Here is a 17702-nt window from a genome sequence, read left to right as displayed (position 1 = left end):
AAATAGATTGATTATGGTTAAAACATGTCCAAGCCTAGAAGGGGACATTACAAAGCACTGGCTTTTTCTTACTGTCCTTACATGCATTGAGACCCCTTGCAATCGGATCTCTAAGATCTGATTGGAAGTGATCAAAGTGTGTCTCATTGTAGTCGGGTCCTCAAGACCCAATTGCAAGTATTCATCTTGCAAAGGAAAGATGTGGGAATGAGAGCATGCAGGTCAGGTCTTAAGACCCGACCTACATGTGGAGTTGCAATTATAGGTACTTGCAATGCATGTCTAGAGATCCAATCTTAGATAGAGAACAACAAAACTCATGTAATTTGGGTCTTAAGGCCCAAATTACATGAGTACCAAGACACTTGCAATGTCAGACTTCAAAGCCAACTTTACATGCAAACTCTTGCAACGTTGGACCTGAAGACTGACTTGACTTTGACAAAAACGCACATAACCAAAGGGACTTCAGTTGCCGTCAGGTCCTAGAGACCCGACTATAAGAGTTATAGGTTTGAATTTGCATTTCGGTCTTATGACCTGATTTGCAAGTTAGAATGCAACACAACTTGTAATGGTGTTTCAGAGACCCAACCTTGCAAGTAACTTGAAATGCATGCCCAAGGCCTTAGAATGTCAAACATTGTAAGGTTATCCTTTATTTTGTTTAAGCAAAAATTAAGGACAACAATTGGCTATAACTAGGGAACCACCTTCAATCATAGAAACAATCGAGGGTAGTAGAATCCAGAACCTAAGCGCCTTATCATCCATTGGGCTACAGAGTCAGATAACAATAGATATCGAAGATAAAAAGGACAACACAACTAACTAAAACAATGTGCTTCAACACTTGAAAGAAAAATAAGACTCAACTTTGTGTGCAACTACACTTATTGGAAAGGGAAACTAACCTAACCGAGACTAACCAACAATGGAGACTTCTTCATATGAAACCATTAACTGGTACTCCATAGTAGCTTCCTTTCCTCAACTGCTTGCAATGCCTTGCATGATCATAAGCAGCCACAACCAATTGAAGTACGAACAATTGTGCCATAGCTTGATGCACCACTCCTTGGAAAAGATGAACAAATTCACTTGCCTCCTGAAATAAATCACACATAGTTGCTCCAAAGTAGATCAATGAATTTGCACTACCCTTGCTCAACCATAGGCCTTCCTCCCTTGTATCTTCATCCTTAGGAGCAAGTGTAACCTTTGAGGAATTGTCAGCTTCCAACCAAGCTGGATGTCTTATAGGCATCCTCTTGAAAGGAAATGACATAACTCGTCTTACTGATTCCACCTTTATCAATTGCTCCCTCAACCATAACCTCTGTTGTCCTCATTTTTGTTTCCAAAAATGAAAGACCACTACATGAAATTTTTGTGAAAAAATGAAAATTTTACTCTGGCACGCTTCCCGAGGCAAAATTTCGACTAATCCTTGGACTGGCTTAATCCTCAGACCATCCTCGAACTACGTTTCGAATTTCATCAAATTATGGGTTTGTTTGCTATGTCTTTCCTTCAACTTCGGGTTATAAAATCCCGATTGCAGGTGGAGAATAATTTTCAAATTGCAAGTTTTAATGATATTCATTGTTTTGGTTGTTGTAGGGGAATTTTTGGCTTATTACATGTGCACTTTCATTAAAAGATGTTACTTGTAATTTGTTTTAAATTTTCCTTTTGTTGTTTTTATTTTTTTTATTGTTTTTGGTCTTGTTTAGTTAAAATAGGGATTTTTTGGCTCAATTACAAGTAAACTTGCAGTTTGGTCCAAAAACCCCTACTTTAATGGTTTTACATGTAATAGGGATTTTAAATCCCCATTACATATATGCAAGCATTTCTAACTTGTTGTAGGGATTTTATTTCCCTTTACAAGTAATTAAAACATGCATTCCTCTCCAAAAAACCCGATTTTATGCATAAAGTGCATTTTTGACATTTTTAAAACTTGCTATTTGGTTCAAAAAACCCGAATTTGCCTTGTAAGTGAAAAAGTCAAAGATAAAACTTGCTATTTGGTTCAAAAAACCCGATTTTGGCCTAGTGAGTGAAAAAGTGAATTTTAGAACTTGTCATTTGTTCTAAAAAACCCGATTTTCATTCCCTTGTGCATTTTGAACTTGTCTTGTTCTCCCAAAAACCCGATTTGCAAGAAAATCGTTTTTGTTGAACTTTTCAAATCAAATTTTGTTGAAGATTTGTTGGAGGAGGAAGGCGCTTTTGTTTCTACCCTATTTTCATGCATTCTTGGACACTTTTCACGCCACATGGAGGTTGTATTGACTGGTTTTTTGCCCCAAATCAGCAAAAACGTGTTTCCAAAATGCCACATTTTGGGGGATTAGAACCTAATGAAGCTGCATTCTTCTAGATCGTTTTGAACTATCCTACGTAGGCATGGAGTTTGGGATAAGATTTAAGCTATTTAATGATCCATCAAAGATGCATTGAATACCACATTTTTTTCTCCACGTGATTCCTTTGGCTGCATATTGGAAGTGTTTGATGCCACGAATCTTCAAGGAGATGAATCGTTTTGGCTAGGAGTACCAAGGCGTTGAGGGTTAAAAAGTATTCAAACATTTTCTATGCCATTTTACTCTTGTTTGCTGCCACGTTTTTCCACATAAAATGTTTTTTTTTTTAAAACGTGGCAAGGGTTTAGTGTTGCGGTTTGTCCTTATTGATTGATTTTGCTTCTTCATTCCAAGGATTGTTGCATTTTTGGAGAAGCATTTTCAGTTTCAAGAAAGGTATGTTCTCTTTCCTTTCTTCATTTTGTTATTTTCTTGTTTTCTTAGTTTTCTTTCTTAGTTGCATTTTTGCAAATATGTTGTTCTTCCCCTAAAAATCAGTTTTTGTGAGAGAAATCTTCCCTTGGTATGCAATTTTCGAATTGCATTGTTCTTCCCAAAAATTCCCTCTTTACTTGTATTCGGGATTTTTAATCCCGATTACAAGTTCGCTGGAAATTCTCGTTCTTCCCCTATGGTTAAGGAATTTAACCATTTTTGTTAAAATTCCAAATTGAAAAGTGTGAAATACCCCTCTCTTTCAAATTCGGGTTTTAAAAACCGGATTACATGTTGAAGAGTTCTTCCCATTTTCATGAAAATGACTTTCCCGGATTTTCCGATTTCTATCCATTCTTGTTCCCCATATCCGTACTTTCCATCTCCGTCATTTTCCACAAGTCAAAATCTCATTTTCCATCCATTTCTCCATTTGCAATTTTAGAAGTGTACTTGGATTCGGGTTTTAAAACCCTGATTGCATGTATGTTCATTCCAACTTGTATACTTGCGAAAATTTCCCCAAGATCCGAAATTGGTCAAAGTCAAGATTTTCCCATTTCCATATATTTCCCCTCTTCCTCTCACAAAATCGTGAAGTTCTAGAATCGAAGATTTACCCATTTGGAGAAGGAAGAATGATATTTGCAGCTGACTATGATGTTGCCTTAACTCTTTTAAGTCTTCATCATAGCATTCTAGGTTCACAATCAATGTTAGATTTGCCGGCATCTCCAGTTCCAAAGAAGATGAAATATAGATATGACAAATATTAGAATGCGGTAGCAGATTCCCAGGTTTTTTCTCCTTTGAATCGCATCAGAGACACGGAAATAGGGCACGTTGATATGTCAGAATTCGTCAAGAGAGTAGAAGATCCACAGGATAATAACTTGCAATGGCTATTGGACAGCCATATCCATCATGCATCTTTTTTCCCGGTGGCTGCCCTAGAACCTGAGTTCGTTCTTGCCTGCGCCCATCATTTTGACAAAGAGTCAAGAGTCATCAAAAATGATGATGGCAAAGCAATAATTCGTCTCGATGCGGATACAATCGAGAAGGTCTTCAGAATACCTCCTGCACTTGTTTATATGGAAATCTTCAAAGAAAGTGCAGCAAAGTATTATGTGAAGAGGGAAAAAGATTGCAAGCGACATATCAATAGGTGGATCCAAGAACCACGAGCCTCCTTCTCAAGATGGGCAAAGTTGTACCGCTGCGATTTCAAATGGGAGATTGGAGACACCATAACCCTTCTCAGCAGGATGATGGGCCTTGAGCATTCCAATGTCTTTGAGCCATGGATGTACCAGTTTATCATGTTCATACGGCAGTCTCATCACATTTCATGGGGAGAAGTCATTAGCAATACCTTGTGCGAACAACTTGCAGCAGTTCCTACCACCATGACCTTCTTCATGAATTCATATTTGGTATATTTGGCAGCATCGCTTAGACACTTTCCAGGTCTTTCTACCAAGGGTGATCACTCACTTATACTAGTTTGGGAGTATTATGACTAGTTGCCATTGAGATCCAACAGATTACATTTCCGAAGAGTCCAAGATGCGTTCTTCGGATATTTCATGTGTCAGTTTGACAGAAATCTTAGGAACAAGAGAGTATCAGATGAGGCATGGGACAAGGTGTGCGAGTATGGATGTTTGTTTCTGCAATTTCCCACCTTCACCTATATGAGGATCGGATGCTATGGTGGTCAGCCATACATGCTTCCCAGATACCCAACTGATAAGATCATTCTTATGGAGTTGGGAAGACAAATCATGGTTGTCCACACTTTTCAGTCTGCTAAGCACAAGGTCGGAATGGGGATTTCTACCACAAACCCATTGAAAATTGGCCGGTATTCCCTTGTCACATTTGTGAAGGCTAAAGTCATGGAGACTGAATTTTAGGAAATCAAGCTCAAAAGGTTTAAACCTAGAGCTGATTTTGATTATAGGGGTATAAAGGAGAAGATCAAGAAATCCTTTGTGCATGTACATTGCATTGAAGACATCTGGGTAGATCTCCGCACAAAAGCCGAAGTCCTCAAGATGGATTACTGCAGGCTCACTGTTGAGCAAATTGTTGATTTGAACTTGGCGGATATCCCACAAGGGATGATTGATGACGGGCATATACTTGATCCTGAATACATTTCACGGAGGGTGGAGGAAGCTCCACTTTCTTTGATCCAATGGTCACACACGGAGTGCATATCCATCCTTGACAGATTTCAGCCTATCTTGGCCAACACCAACGCATGGCTGAAAAGTAATGCTGTTAGACTTATAAAAATCAAAGTTGGTAAAGAAGATGATTCTACGGGGCCTCTTGGACGGAAGTCTAAGATTCAGATTGACAACAAGGAGGGTGCTTCATCTTCGGGCACAAGGATCAAGTTGTGAGTCAGTCGTGCAGTAGTGCTTCCTCTTGAGGAGAGGACAGTTTGTGGGAAGGAAAAATCACGATTCCATGTTCTTTTACTCCAAAAAGGAAGAAGCAAGAAATCTCACTTGATGCCTTTGATTACCAACAACTGAAACAGTCCAGATCCAAAGTTGCTAAGAAGGCCAAGACTATCTCCAGAGTAACTGTTGACAGCAACAAGATGAAGGTAGCTGAAGTTGTGGAACCTCTTGTAGATAAGCCACTTGAAGAAATGTTAGCTGCCGATTATAAGGTTACAAGGATAGAGTTGGGAAAACAGACGCATGAGGTCATTAAACATGATGCTCAGTTTTCTGTTGCTTCATTGGTGCAAAGGTGTGATGATCTTTTAGCAAAGAAAGACAAGCTAGAAGAGGAAAACCGACAGCTTATGGCAGCCATTCATAAAATTACAAAACCTGCTGCTGAAGGGAGTAACTCCATAGGTTCTTCTGGTTCCCAAGAATCAATTCGTGGAGTGGAAAGGGTTGTTCAGAAGGTACAAGCACTGGATTCCTAGGTTGATCAACTTCATGATCTATGTGCATAGGTAATGAAAGACATTTTTCGGATGATGTCTAAGTTGGAGACTGTTGAGGAGAAACTGGATCAGACTTCTAATACTTTCAAAAAAAATCTGGAAAGTGTTGAAGAAAGTTTGACAATCTGGCGTACCATGCCCCAACAATAGCTGACTGTTCTACAGGAGCACGCCATTATCTCTTCCAGGGTCATGTACTTGGAATTTGAAGAACTCCTAGAAAACAAGACCCTTGTTCTTAAATCCCTCATTGAGGAGATCGGTGATGCAAAGAGATTTCGGGGTGAAGTTTTTCGAGATATTGTCTCACATTGTGAAAGGGCCTCTTGCAACATAGTAAGTCAAGATGGAGAGCTGATTCCAGAAGAAGAAGTTCTTGCTGATTTACAAATGAGGATTCATAATGAATGGAGGGGCAAACAATTCACGGCTGCTTCAATTCAGACATTGATGAAACACCAAGCCTTTCTGCATGAAATCCAGTCTATCCTGGATAAAAACAATTCTGCGCTCCTCCGCTATCACGACACTATTGTGAAGACCATGGTTGTTGCCAAGAACACCCATGAACCGAATCCCGAGGAACTACAAACGAGCATCCAGAAATTTCAAGGATTTGTGTCTTCACAAAATTCAACTTAAGTGTTTTTCAACACTTAGTTGAATTTTCCCTCTTTTGTAATCTTTAGTTGTAATTTTGTTTTGACAAGTTACATGTAAAAGTATTTTTTTATAAAAAGCAAGTTACACATTACTTGCACTTTTGTAATTACATGTAAGGTAACTACAAGTTGTGTCCGATTAGGACTGTAGTTGGAATAACTCTTAGTTAGTTAATGAAGTCTCAGTTAATATTGAATGAGTCTTGGTGGTTGAGAGAATCTCTCAAGTTAGTTAGGATCCTCTCACATTTTTCTCAAGGCTCCTCTTCTATAAATACTTGAGGGGTCTATTGTAATTTTTATCTTTTGGGAAAGCAAGCAAAAACTCTGCCAAATTTACAGCAAGAAGTCTTTGAGCTTATGTATGTGAATTGAAGGTTTTGAAGAATAATAAAGAAGGATCACTCAAGTTTTGAGTCTTTGAGCTACATGTTTGAGTTTGAATCTTTTTATTTCTTCTATGCAAAGTGTTTCTAAAGGAGCTTAGTCCGATCTGATTTGAAGTCTTTGAGCTGCAAGTAGAGAAGATTAATTAAAATAGGAAAATCTCTAGAAGGAGCAACAAGTCTTTGAGCTTGCGTCTATTCTTGAGGAAAAATTATTGTTTGATAAGAAATAGCAGCAAGTCTTTGAGCTTGCATTAGTTCTTGTCTTTGTGTTGAAAGAATAGATTATTCCAATCTTTGAGCTGTTATCTTTTATTCGTTGTAAAATTTAGTATGGCAAAGGGTAGATAGGACTTCACATAATCAAGTCTTTGAGCTTGATATTGCTGTCCCATCCCGAAGGAAGTGACGGAAGTCTTTGCGCTTTTAGGAAACTTCATTTCCTTTCTCTCATTTCACTTGAAAGTGGTTACTGCTGTTCATATTCAATCACTATCATTTTCTGTGAAGAGAAAAGGATATTGTCTTTCTTGAAAAAAGAAGAAAGATTGCTGTCCCATCTATTTTATTTCCAAAGTTGTAGTTAGATAGGGGGAGCCTTCCCTTAATTAGGAGAGTTTTTACTCGTGTGCTGTGGTTGAAACCACAATTTTGTATATTTCCCCAAGTGTACAAAATTTTCAACCAACAACCTCATGCTGAATAGAATGAGTTTCCTCATGTGAGTCAGGTGAAAACATGGTTGCATTGCTTACCTCAACACGGTGTTTACAAACTTTAGCTTTGGGACAATTTGAATTGTCATCAAGACTTGAACAAAACTCCTGTATTATGTTTGTGAAAAGGTCTTCATCAAGTTCCTTGTTATCTTCATGCATGCCCATCTTTTCACATCTCAAGACATGATTGTCCTCCTTTGCCAACACCTTGGCAAAGTGGCTTTCATCCTTCTGCTTGTTATTCCCCATGGCATCTAGCATGGTCTTTTCTTTTTGTTCAATAGATTTCTGGTACTGCATAAACCAGATATGAGAGTCGCTAGCTATGTTTGCTTCCTCTTCTTGGAAGAGACTAGCAAGATCACTTTGTTCGGGTTCAAAGTTCCCCACTACTACATATGTAGGTGGTGCCTCAAGAGCAAGCCTTTCTGGTTGTGAAGGAATCTTGTTGTGATTCTTGGCTGCATAATTGGAAGCGTTATTTGGATAAGTCCTCAGGATATCCCTGTAAGAGATAAAAGAACCTTGTGATAACTACTTCTTAAGGGATAACACTTCATTGGCCAGCCTCTACACCATGGGATTTGTTCTACTGGAAGAAGATGATTCCAAAGAAGAGTTTTCTTTGGACCCATTTGGCTCTATCCTTATCTTACCCGCAAGGATAAGATCATCTTCAATCTCAATTGCCAAGGTTTGTGCTACTGCGAGATTAACTGGAGTTGCTCTTCTCAACAAAAAACTTACCTTAGGCACTTGAGCATTGATAAAGAAGCACTTCAAATTTTCAGCGGTACGTCAAGCAACAATTGGAATTTTGTTAGACAAATTGTTGAATTTTGCCACAAACTCTCGCATGGGTTCGTGTGGCTCCTTTTTCATTTGAGACAGCTATGCTAACAATGCATGCACATCCTTTGCGGGCTTCAACCTTTCCTCCAACTTTGTTCATAGAGTAGCTCAGTTTGTGATGGTCTATGGCGCGAGGTGGTAGAACCAATTTGTAGCCACACCTTGTAGAGTTTCAATGAAAATGTAATGTCCCCTTCTTCGTAGTGATTAGTTCAGTGGTCCATTGGCCTATTCCGGAGACCCATAGGCTATTTGGAAAGGAGAATTAGGGTTTCCAACTTTTGTGGAGTTCTGCACAAGCTTTTTAGGGTTTACTAGGAGGGAATTCTTCAGTTCTGTCTATGGTTTCCTTCTGGGTTTTTCATGAGCTCCAGGGTGGCATAACATGCATTTGATTCTTTGGCGAAGTGAGAACTTACTATTTTTAGTAAGTTAGGGTTTGGCTATTTGGATGGTGCTGTCTTACTGAGCTTTCCAAGCTCTTTCTTCAGGTGCGAAGATCATGTTTTTCAGAGGAGTATTCCATGACTTACTATTTTTAGTAAGTGGTAGTATTGAGCAATTCTATTTTTTGCAGTTTGGACAGGGTCTTGACCCTGTATCAGTTCAATGGTTTTCATTGCTCAGCGTCATCCATCCTGGGTTTTGTTGATAATCAGTATTGGAATCAAGTGATTTAATTAAATATTATTTCCTTATCCTAAGGTTTAATATTTAATTATTTTATTACTGATTAATGTTATATTGGGCGATTTAGGAAAAGACATATTTATATCTAATATCAATGTTATATTTTCCTAAGTTAGGCATTGAAATTTGAAGAATGCATTAAGTTATTGTTGAAGACTTAGGCAAGTTCGAACTTGTTTAATTATTGGTGAAAATGCAACTTGGGCGCTCACCTTGGTAAATGAAATGAAATGTCATTTGGATGCCATGTGATAATGAAATGAAATGCAAATTGGAGAGGTGAATTTGGGAGCATTTACATTTGAATTTTAGAGGGAGAAAACTATAAATACAAGTGCTTGGCCTCCCATTTGGATATCTTATGAAATTGCATTGTTATGCTATCGGTTTGGCGATTGAAAATCTGAGCTTCGAAGTGTGGCTTCCTAGCTAAGTCTCAGTTTCGTACTTGGAAGATAGTACCTAGCCGTGTTCTTGTATTCTCAGTGCTGTTAGAGAGTGTTTTGCTGAATGTGGAGTGTTTGTGTGGATTTTGGAGTGTTTTCTTGTTGCTGGTCACGGAGTTCCTGAAACCATATTTTGCTCATAACTCTTGACCAAGTGATTCCTTCATTCTGGATATTGGCTCTATCAAAGCATGGCATGGAAGCGATATAGTCTGCAATTTTATAGCCGCTGATTTGAAGAATTGGATTTTTAGTTACAAATTGTACCTTTCAGTTGGGTCGTACCATTCTAGGGGTGCATTGGGATGCGTGCTGCTGTTTTGAGGGGACCAGACTGCAGGTTTTGTGTTCATGTTTCATCGTCCAGGTTATATCTTTCATTCGCATTTGATTTGGTGTGTTTCCAACTTCATTTGAGTGAGTTATGATCATTTTGGTGTTGCCGGTTGAGACTAGTTATGCTTGTTTGACTTCAAATTTTTGGTACAGCAGCAGTAGCATGATTTGAGTTAATTTGTTAGTTGTTTCTTGCTGTAATCTGCATTGGATATCATCTCTAATCTTCTCTTTTTGAATTGTAAGGTTAAGTAGTAGTACTACTAACCATTTCTGGAGTGTTGCTTGCCCACTACATAACTAGAAGAGGCTGGGTTAGCCGCCTTTTTGTTTTGTAATTCAGTTATGAAGTTCAATCCTCCCACTGAGTAAGTGGTTGAGTGATTTTATGTTTGTAATGGTCCTCCCGTTGAATAAGCGACCGAGTTGAGCTTTGATGTGATTCAGTCCTCCCGCTGAAACATTGCGGTTGAGTGATTTGTGTCTTGGTGTGTTGTTCTCTTGGCTGGTTTACCGCCAAGTTTCTTGTTTACCTGTTGGATAAGCGAAAGGAGTTGGCTTGCCGCCCATTACTGTATTTCAGCTTTCAATTGGTTTATGGTGATAACGATCCTCGGAACACTGTATGCTCTCACCCTCCCAGATTGGGCTCTCCGTGAACAAAAGGTGGAAGGGTTCCTTTCAGTTATTCTGTGTAATGTCCCCATTTCAGACTTGCAATAATTTAGTCCTGAGACATCAATTTCAAATTAAAATGAGAATGGTAATATATTAATAAACATAACTTTATTAAAACTGAACACATTTCATTAAAATATTGAATTTAAAAAGAGTAGAACTTATCTTGGCACTCTCTCTGATTTACCCAAACAAATTCTTCAGCATGTTGTTGACTCCTCTTAAAAATTTGTTAACCCTTTGGTAATATTGATTGCTCAAATCACAAACAAAGATTCCCAAATTCCTTGTAAAAGCTTAAGTGGTGTTGAAATTAAAAACACAATCAATATCTCCAAATATTAAAAGTGGGCCCCATTCCCCATAGTGGAGCTGCTGCTAAAAACACAAAAAAAGTTGTGAAATCTTCAACCTTTTCTGCAAATACTGTTGGAAGATTCTTTAATTATAATATTCTGAATAATTATTGGATGGACCCACAAAGCACTTTGGCAAGCTTCTTCTAATATTAATAAACCTGAATTTTTGTTTAAGTCTTTTTCCTTAAATTCTGATATCTCTGTCAGCACAAAGGCCCCCACATGGTATTTCTTCCTGTATAATAAGATATGGTGTCCTCCCTAACTGGTGACTTTGTTCCTTATGCAACCCATAGTATGCCCAAGGTAATTGTTCACAAGGAGCGATCCAAAAATGCCTTTTTTTTTAAGAGACAAACTTCCACGATCACATATAACTTCTTCCTTGAATAGTCGCACCTCTTCGAGATCAAGGAGACATGTCTCCTTCCAACGTCTTTCTACATAACAATCGGTTTGTTCATAATTGCCGATGCTTGTAATGACTCGCATAATTTGTTGTTTTAATGCTTATCGATTTAATTGATATTCATAATCATACTGACTTCATCGAATTGTTAGTATTAGGAATTAATCCTATGTCCTACGGTGATCTCATGATTCCATTAAGGAATCTTGTTAGATTGAATCGTTAATAAATAATTCTAACGCATTCTTGTCAACCACGTTCATGCATTTGCAGACATAGATACTTCCCTTACGATGGTTGTGATCAATATTGTCATCGGTATCATTAACACCTACAGTATCAATGTTGCTTAATCACTCCAAATGGTAGGATTGCCTTAGTGCTTCGATTTCTAGTGGTCATCTTAAATAATTACGACTAATTGACTAGTCAACTTCATTCTAAATCACCCTTGGATGATACCGATATTAGTTGATGCTTTGATCGATGCTTAGTATTAGTATTCTGATCACTGTTGAATTCTCTTTGTAATATTGTATATCAGTTCTATTAATGGCATTGTATTAATACAATATTATTCCAAATAATACTTATAATGTATTTTGACAATTTATGTTTATATTTTATATTTATTAAATAACATATTATATGGTAAGTGTAATATATTCAATATATCTATTTTATGTTTTAATGGTATTTTATGGTAAAACTTCTTTAATAGTTAATATAATATTAATAATTGAAATATGAACGTTACATTAAAATAAAATAATAAATAATAATCATAACAAATAATAAACATTAATAATCATATATTAGAGGAAAATCGTGAAGTCTCATAAATGAGATGATTTTCCAATATCATTAAATGTCAATTAATAAATGTTTTAATTATCGTATTTATTTAATCCAATGTCCAAAGAGGGGTTATGACATTCTGGATTAATTCTCTAACCTTTACGGGTTACTGTGTTTGTTCTGTTAATCTTATTGCTAAAAAAAATAAAAAAATATTGGGGATACTACAGAAAAGTCTCACTAAAACATCCTCATGTTCCACAACAAGCACACCACATGCAATATAGAAGGCAACTATGTGCTCATCAGGATGTTATCTTCCATCTCCAAAGAAATTGGAAAATTTTTTCCCTGAACCATCAGGAAGAGCATGTAAAGGCGGAGTCAGATTCAACGAACCAAAAGCATTCCCCCAAGGACCTTGAGCAGCCATTTTACATGTCCCTGGTGAAAGCTTGACAAACTACAAGAAAACAATGAATAGGATACTAGTATACTTCAACTAAAAGTGTGACACCTTTGGATGCATATTGTATCCCCAGCTGACTCGCTAAAAACTATTGGTTGAAAATTTTGTACACCTGGGAAGGCGTGAAAAATTATGGTTTCAGCCATAGTGTGTGAGTTCAGAACTCTCCTAATTCTAAGGGAAGACTCCTCATTTCCTACCTCTTCTAACTATTACAAATTAACTATAATCTATAAATACTAATTTAACTTGAGTGGGACAACATCTTTTTCTCTTTTTTTAGAAAAGATGATATTCTTTTCTCTCTTCTCAGAAAAGAAACTACAATTGAAGCAACAAATTCAGAAATTTTAAGGAAATTTCAACAATTATAAAAGTTCTTATACAATAGAAAGTGAAGTTTCAATAAAAGAACAAAGTCTTTCATTGCTTCCCCAGGACTGGAAAATAGAAACGGAAGCCCAAAGTCTTCAACTCTTCTACTGTCCTATCAACCTTCTAAAATGATAATTATGGTGACAACGTACAACATACAGTAGCTCAAACTTTGTCAATATAATGCACTTTTAAATTGCTATGAACAAGAACAATTACAAGAACAAAGTCTTGAGGCTTCTTCCTATCATGAACACTTCACTATGCTAACATAACCCTCAATATTTATAGCACAAAGTCTGCAAGAAATCAGATTAAAGCTCTTTCCAACAACTTTACTAGAATTTCAAGTATATGCAAAAAAATATATCACTGTAACATAATAACAAAATGAATATATGAACAAGATATCAACACAAAGTTTGAAAACTCAAGTGTTCTCCTTATATTGCTTGAGAATCAAATTTACAAGTATAAAACACAAAGTCTTTATCGTTGTAAATTTCTGCAGAGTTTTTCTTGTTTGCCAAAAAGATCCTACTTCTATAGAGAACCCTTTAATATATATAGGAGAGATGCTAAGAGCAAAAAGTGGGAGAACTCCAACTAAATACGACTTATTCCACAGCTATGACTTATTACAAATTACAGTCATGTCTTTCGACTTGTAATTTGTTTACATGTAATTACAAGTTAGAAGAATACTTGGAATTACAATCTTTGGCATTACATGTAATTTTTCAAAAGGAAATTACGAATGCATAATTGAAACAAATCTAAGTGTCTGACACATGACTCTATTTACATCATCCTCTATCTAAGAGGTCTTCATGCTATTGGCACTTGAAGTATTCAAGACAGGTGAGGGTATTTGTCCAGGAACATCAACTTGCATCATTTGACCATGAATGGTAATGGCAGTGACCTTATGAAGATCAACCACTGAACTTGAAGATAATAAACATTCTTTATTGGCCACTGTGATAGAGAAAGTCATTGATTTTTATCACATAGCATTGCTTTTTGTCAATGTCTTTCGCTTCGACATTTATCACTGTCATAATGCATTGTAACAATGCATTCCTCTACTGCATTACTTTTATGCTCATATGACAACTTTTGGCATCAACATGACAACATGCCAATTTTGCATCAACCTACTTGCTAATGCACTAATGTGACTCAAACCATCACCAAATGGTCCAAAGGACCTTATTTAATGCTCGCAAAATAAAACCCAACATACATTTGAAAAATAGTGCCTCATGGAGGTATGTGTACTTTAGGTGCTCTTGCACCACATATGAATTATTTGTTTGAATCAAGTTATCCAATTCTCAACATGCTACCAGGAAAACCAGCTTTGATACCATTGTAAAGAGTCTGACTATCTTTTTTGTATTTTCTTACATTTTGACAAAATGCATAAACAAATATTGTATTTCAAGTGCAAAGTAGGACATTGTCTTTATTTACAATATGAACCAGCCACCTTGAAAATTAGAAATTCATGATAAAAATCATTAATTTAGAACTACAAATAAGTGCAATCCTAAGCTTCAATCTAAGATGTATGCTGCTGAAACACCTTCAATATAATAATTTTAATGCTGATGTTGAGATAAATGATAAACTTCCTCCTAAAAATGTATACAACATCCCTTTCTAGCTGTAGTTGCTAATGGAACCTCCATATAATGGTTGTGATCTCCTTGACAATATTTATTCACCCACATAAGTCTGTGATAGGTATTTGGGTTCCACAATTCACACTAAAAATTCTCAACATCACCTAGTATGCAATGCTTCCCCCTTCTTGAAGCCTCACACCCCACTTTTTAGCTGGTGCGACCCCCTTTGTAGTTCAAAAATGGTATGACCAAGTGTCTTGTGCAGGATTTTCACCCAAAATGAGGAGCGGCTACTAAGAAATAGGTCCCACGACCTCACACAACAATTCAGCAACAACAGAAACCACCACTTCATCCTTCAGCAAGCTAAAAGCATTAATAACTCAATTGCTAACTCCAAAACTTATATCATATAGTGGTGACTAGTAATGTTATTCATGTTGGTCCCATATTCAGGTCTAATAAAATATTTATTCTGGAAATACTATGACAACCACAGTACCCTTCATCGATATATTTCAATTATATTTGCAGGTAAGTAATTTTTCCTGTTTAACAAACTATCAACTTCAACTGCAAATCCATTAGAATACCAAGAAAGCAAACCGAAAAATGATATTTCTGTCCAACACAGATCTCTACAAATCTCCAATATTAAGTACACTTGTGGATCTTGTATGAATCCATTTGTAAATTGGTTAGGAGGGCTTTTGTGCTTGAAACCAAACTAGTTCAATTCCAAGGTGTTTTAGAAAATGAAAATGACAAGAATAAACTTTCCTTCTCAATTTCTCCTCTTTATACACCTTTTTTGAAAATAATAAAATATTATTCATTTTTCCCACCTAACGTAACTTGAAAATTTTACTTTATGTTTTGGGCCCCCATAAAAGTCATTTTTAATTTATCTATCAACTTAATAAGAAAATTATTAAATGCAAGCCACTCCAACTTTAGAGTCTAGACAGCTTAATTTAATCAATTAAGTATTCTCATTTTTTTCCCAATTAGTCTATGGGAATTAAAATAGGGTAAGGGTCTCTATTTGATGCTTACACTTGCAAAGGGGGCATTACATCATATTTATTTCAGTTTCTCTTTTTCTTCATAAAATGAATAGAGATAATTTAAAACCTTATATTTTTCTTATGTGGCATGGTTTATTCCAGATTCTATACACATATGTAGGATAATTTAATATATGGAAAAGATAATTTGCTTATAAATTTGAAATGTAACAAATCATTACCTTGTTAGCATACGATAAGGTTCCCGAAGGTCCTTTGTCACAAGATCATCAATCAATGTTCCAATATAACTACTTTCCCTCTCAAGTACAACAAGGGTTTTGCCAGAAGAAAGCCTTGCAGCATTTATCCCTGCTATCAAGCCCTGCAAATGACCAAGGTATTGCAAGAAAATTTGTAACATAAATGTTGGAAACAATCAAGCATAGAAACAGATGAAATAAACAATAACTTTGCATCTGTGCTTCAATAACATTCTCTAAACTATTCAACTCATTGTCTTTCCTTTCATGAAGAATACAACCAAAGTATGCATGATATTGTTTAACGATGTATTTCCCTTTGACATGGCTGGAAGCACTCTAATTTTTCTAAACCCTATTACAAGTACAACAAATAATGAGAATGCAGACCGATTCCTGTTTTCCTCCTGATTCATATAGTGTATAAGAAAGATGAAAAAAGTATACACTGCAGATTAATATTTTATATGACCTGGTTACCTGAGCTGCAGCTTCTTCATAGCCGGTTGTCCCATTTATCTGGCCTGAAAAGAAGAGGCCATCTATCTTTTTTGTCATAAGAGTTCTATGACATTGATGTGCAGGCAAATAGTCATATTCTACAGCATATGCAGGCCGCAACATCACACAGTTTTCAAGACCGGGCAAAGTTCTCAACAATGATAGTTGAAGTCTCTCTGGCAAGCCTGTGGAGAAACCCTGTTAAAGAAGAAAACCATGCCATTCAGAACACTCAAGATAATCAGATCAAACTATTGCCATGATTTCTTTTACTTATTAATTGCTCAGAAATATTTATGTTATTTTTACATCAGTCAGTCCACGGTTAAATTTTCTTCATGTGAACTATCTTTTCCAATGCTCCTTACTATCATTTAAATTGTCCAATGTTTTCTACATAAGTACAAACACACACCGAGAAATGGTATTGGATGCAAAAATTTAGAACAGGATATAGAGGTTGGTTTCCCAGGTCATGCAGTACCACAATAGGACAAAGTAAACTAACTGGCTAGTAAACTTTTGTTCTAAAAATGTCCAAAAAAGATGAGAGAATACATATGATAATACTTTACCACACTATTAATGTGCTATTCCTATTGCCATTGCAAAATCAATTTGAAAAATAATTTGATAGATGTTATCTATAACATTGACGTAGTCAATCAACTGGAAACAATGACTTGAATTATCGTGTTTCAATTCCACCAACCTTCAATGGCCTAATAGCCTCAACACTTAGTGTTGACCATAGCATTTGCTTATAATTTATCCACAAATATCAAAATTGTTCCTCACTTATCAATTGTGAGCTTTAGACCACGACAGTCTTTTGCCTATCTTGTGCTATGCCTATTGATGTAATATTTTTATCTTCCATTTCAAACCCCATGTCCATGGCTTAGAGGTCCTTTCTTGCAAAACATTCATCTTCTCTTCTACTCATGTAGTTGTTAATAGATATCATGAAAATATAAAGTCACTATCTAAAATCTCTATATCAAAGTACCTTCCAAGGCAATAGAATGACCATGTCAAGGCGCATAGTGATGCATAAAGTTAAACTATGATGGGTATCCCATACATGAGTTCTTCAATAGTGAACTTGACTTCGAGAGAAATATGACTGATGTAAAGAAGCATCAATGCAATGAGAAAATGCAAGAAAATAGAGAGAATAATTACCGCAAAGCATATAAAATTGATATGCCTTGGAGAAACCAACTTGAGGGTGAAAATTCTAGCAAATATGAGCACAACCTCACTTAAATTTATTCTTATGGTGCTTACAATTGGTCTTAGCATCTTGGGCTTTATAACTAAGTTTGCATCAA

At 36.3% G+C, this 17702-nt stretch overlaps 1 protein-coding gene across 3 annotated transcripts in view; it reads right to left on the bottom strand.

Moving 5' to 3' along the window:
* Positions 1-17702, bottom strand: part of LOC131064396 (uncharacterized) — a 375046-nt gene that overhangs the window by 82010 nt on the left and 275334 nt on the right. For all 3 annotated transcript variants that reach the window (XM_057998528.2, XM_057998529.2, XM_057998527.2), the window contains 2 exons: positions 16348-16566; positions 15847-15989 (listed from right to left, as the gene is read on the bottom strand). In XM_057998528.2, coding sequence (XP_057854511.2) covers positions 15847-15989; positions 16348-16566 — 362 coding nt within the window. The remainder of the gene's footprint in view (positions 1-15846; positions 15990-16347; positions 16567-17702) is intronic.

The sequence above is a fragment of the Cryptomeria japonica genome, chromosome 5 (genome assembly GCF_030272615.1).
Source record: "Cryptomeria japonica chromosome 5, Sugi_1.0, whole genome shotgun sequence".
Classification (NCBI taxonomy): domain Eukaryota; kingdom Viridiplantae; phylum Streptophyta; class Pinopsida; order Cupressales; family Cupressaceae; genus Cryptomeria; species Cryptomeria japonica.
This window is presented reverse-complemented; position numbering and strand designations above follow the sequence as displayed.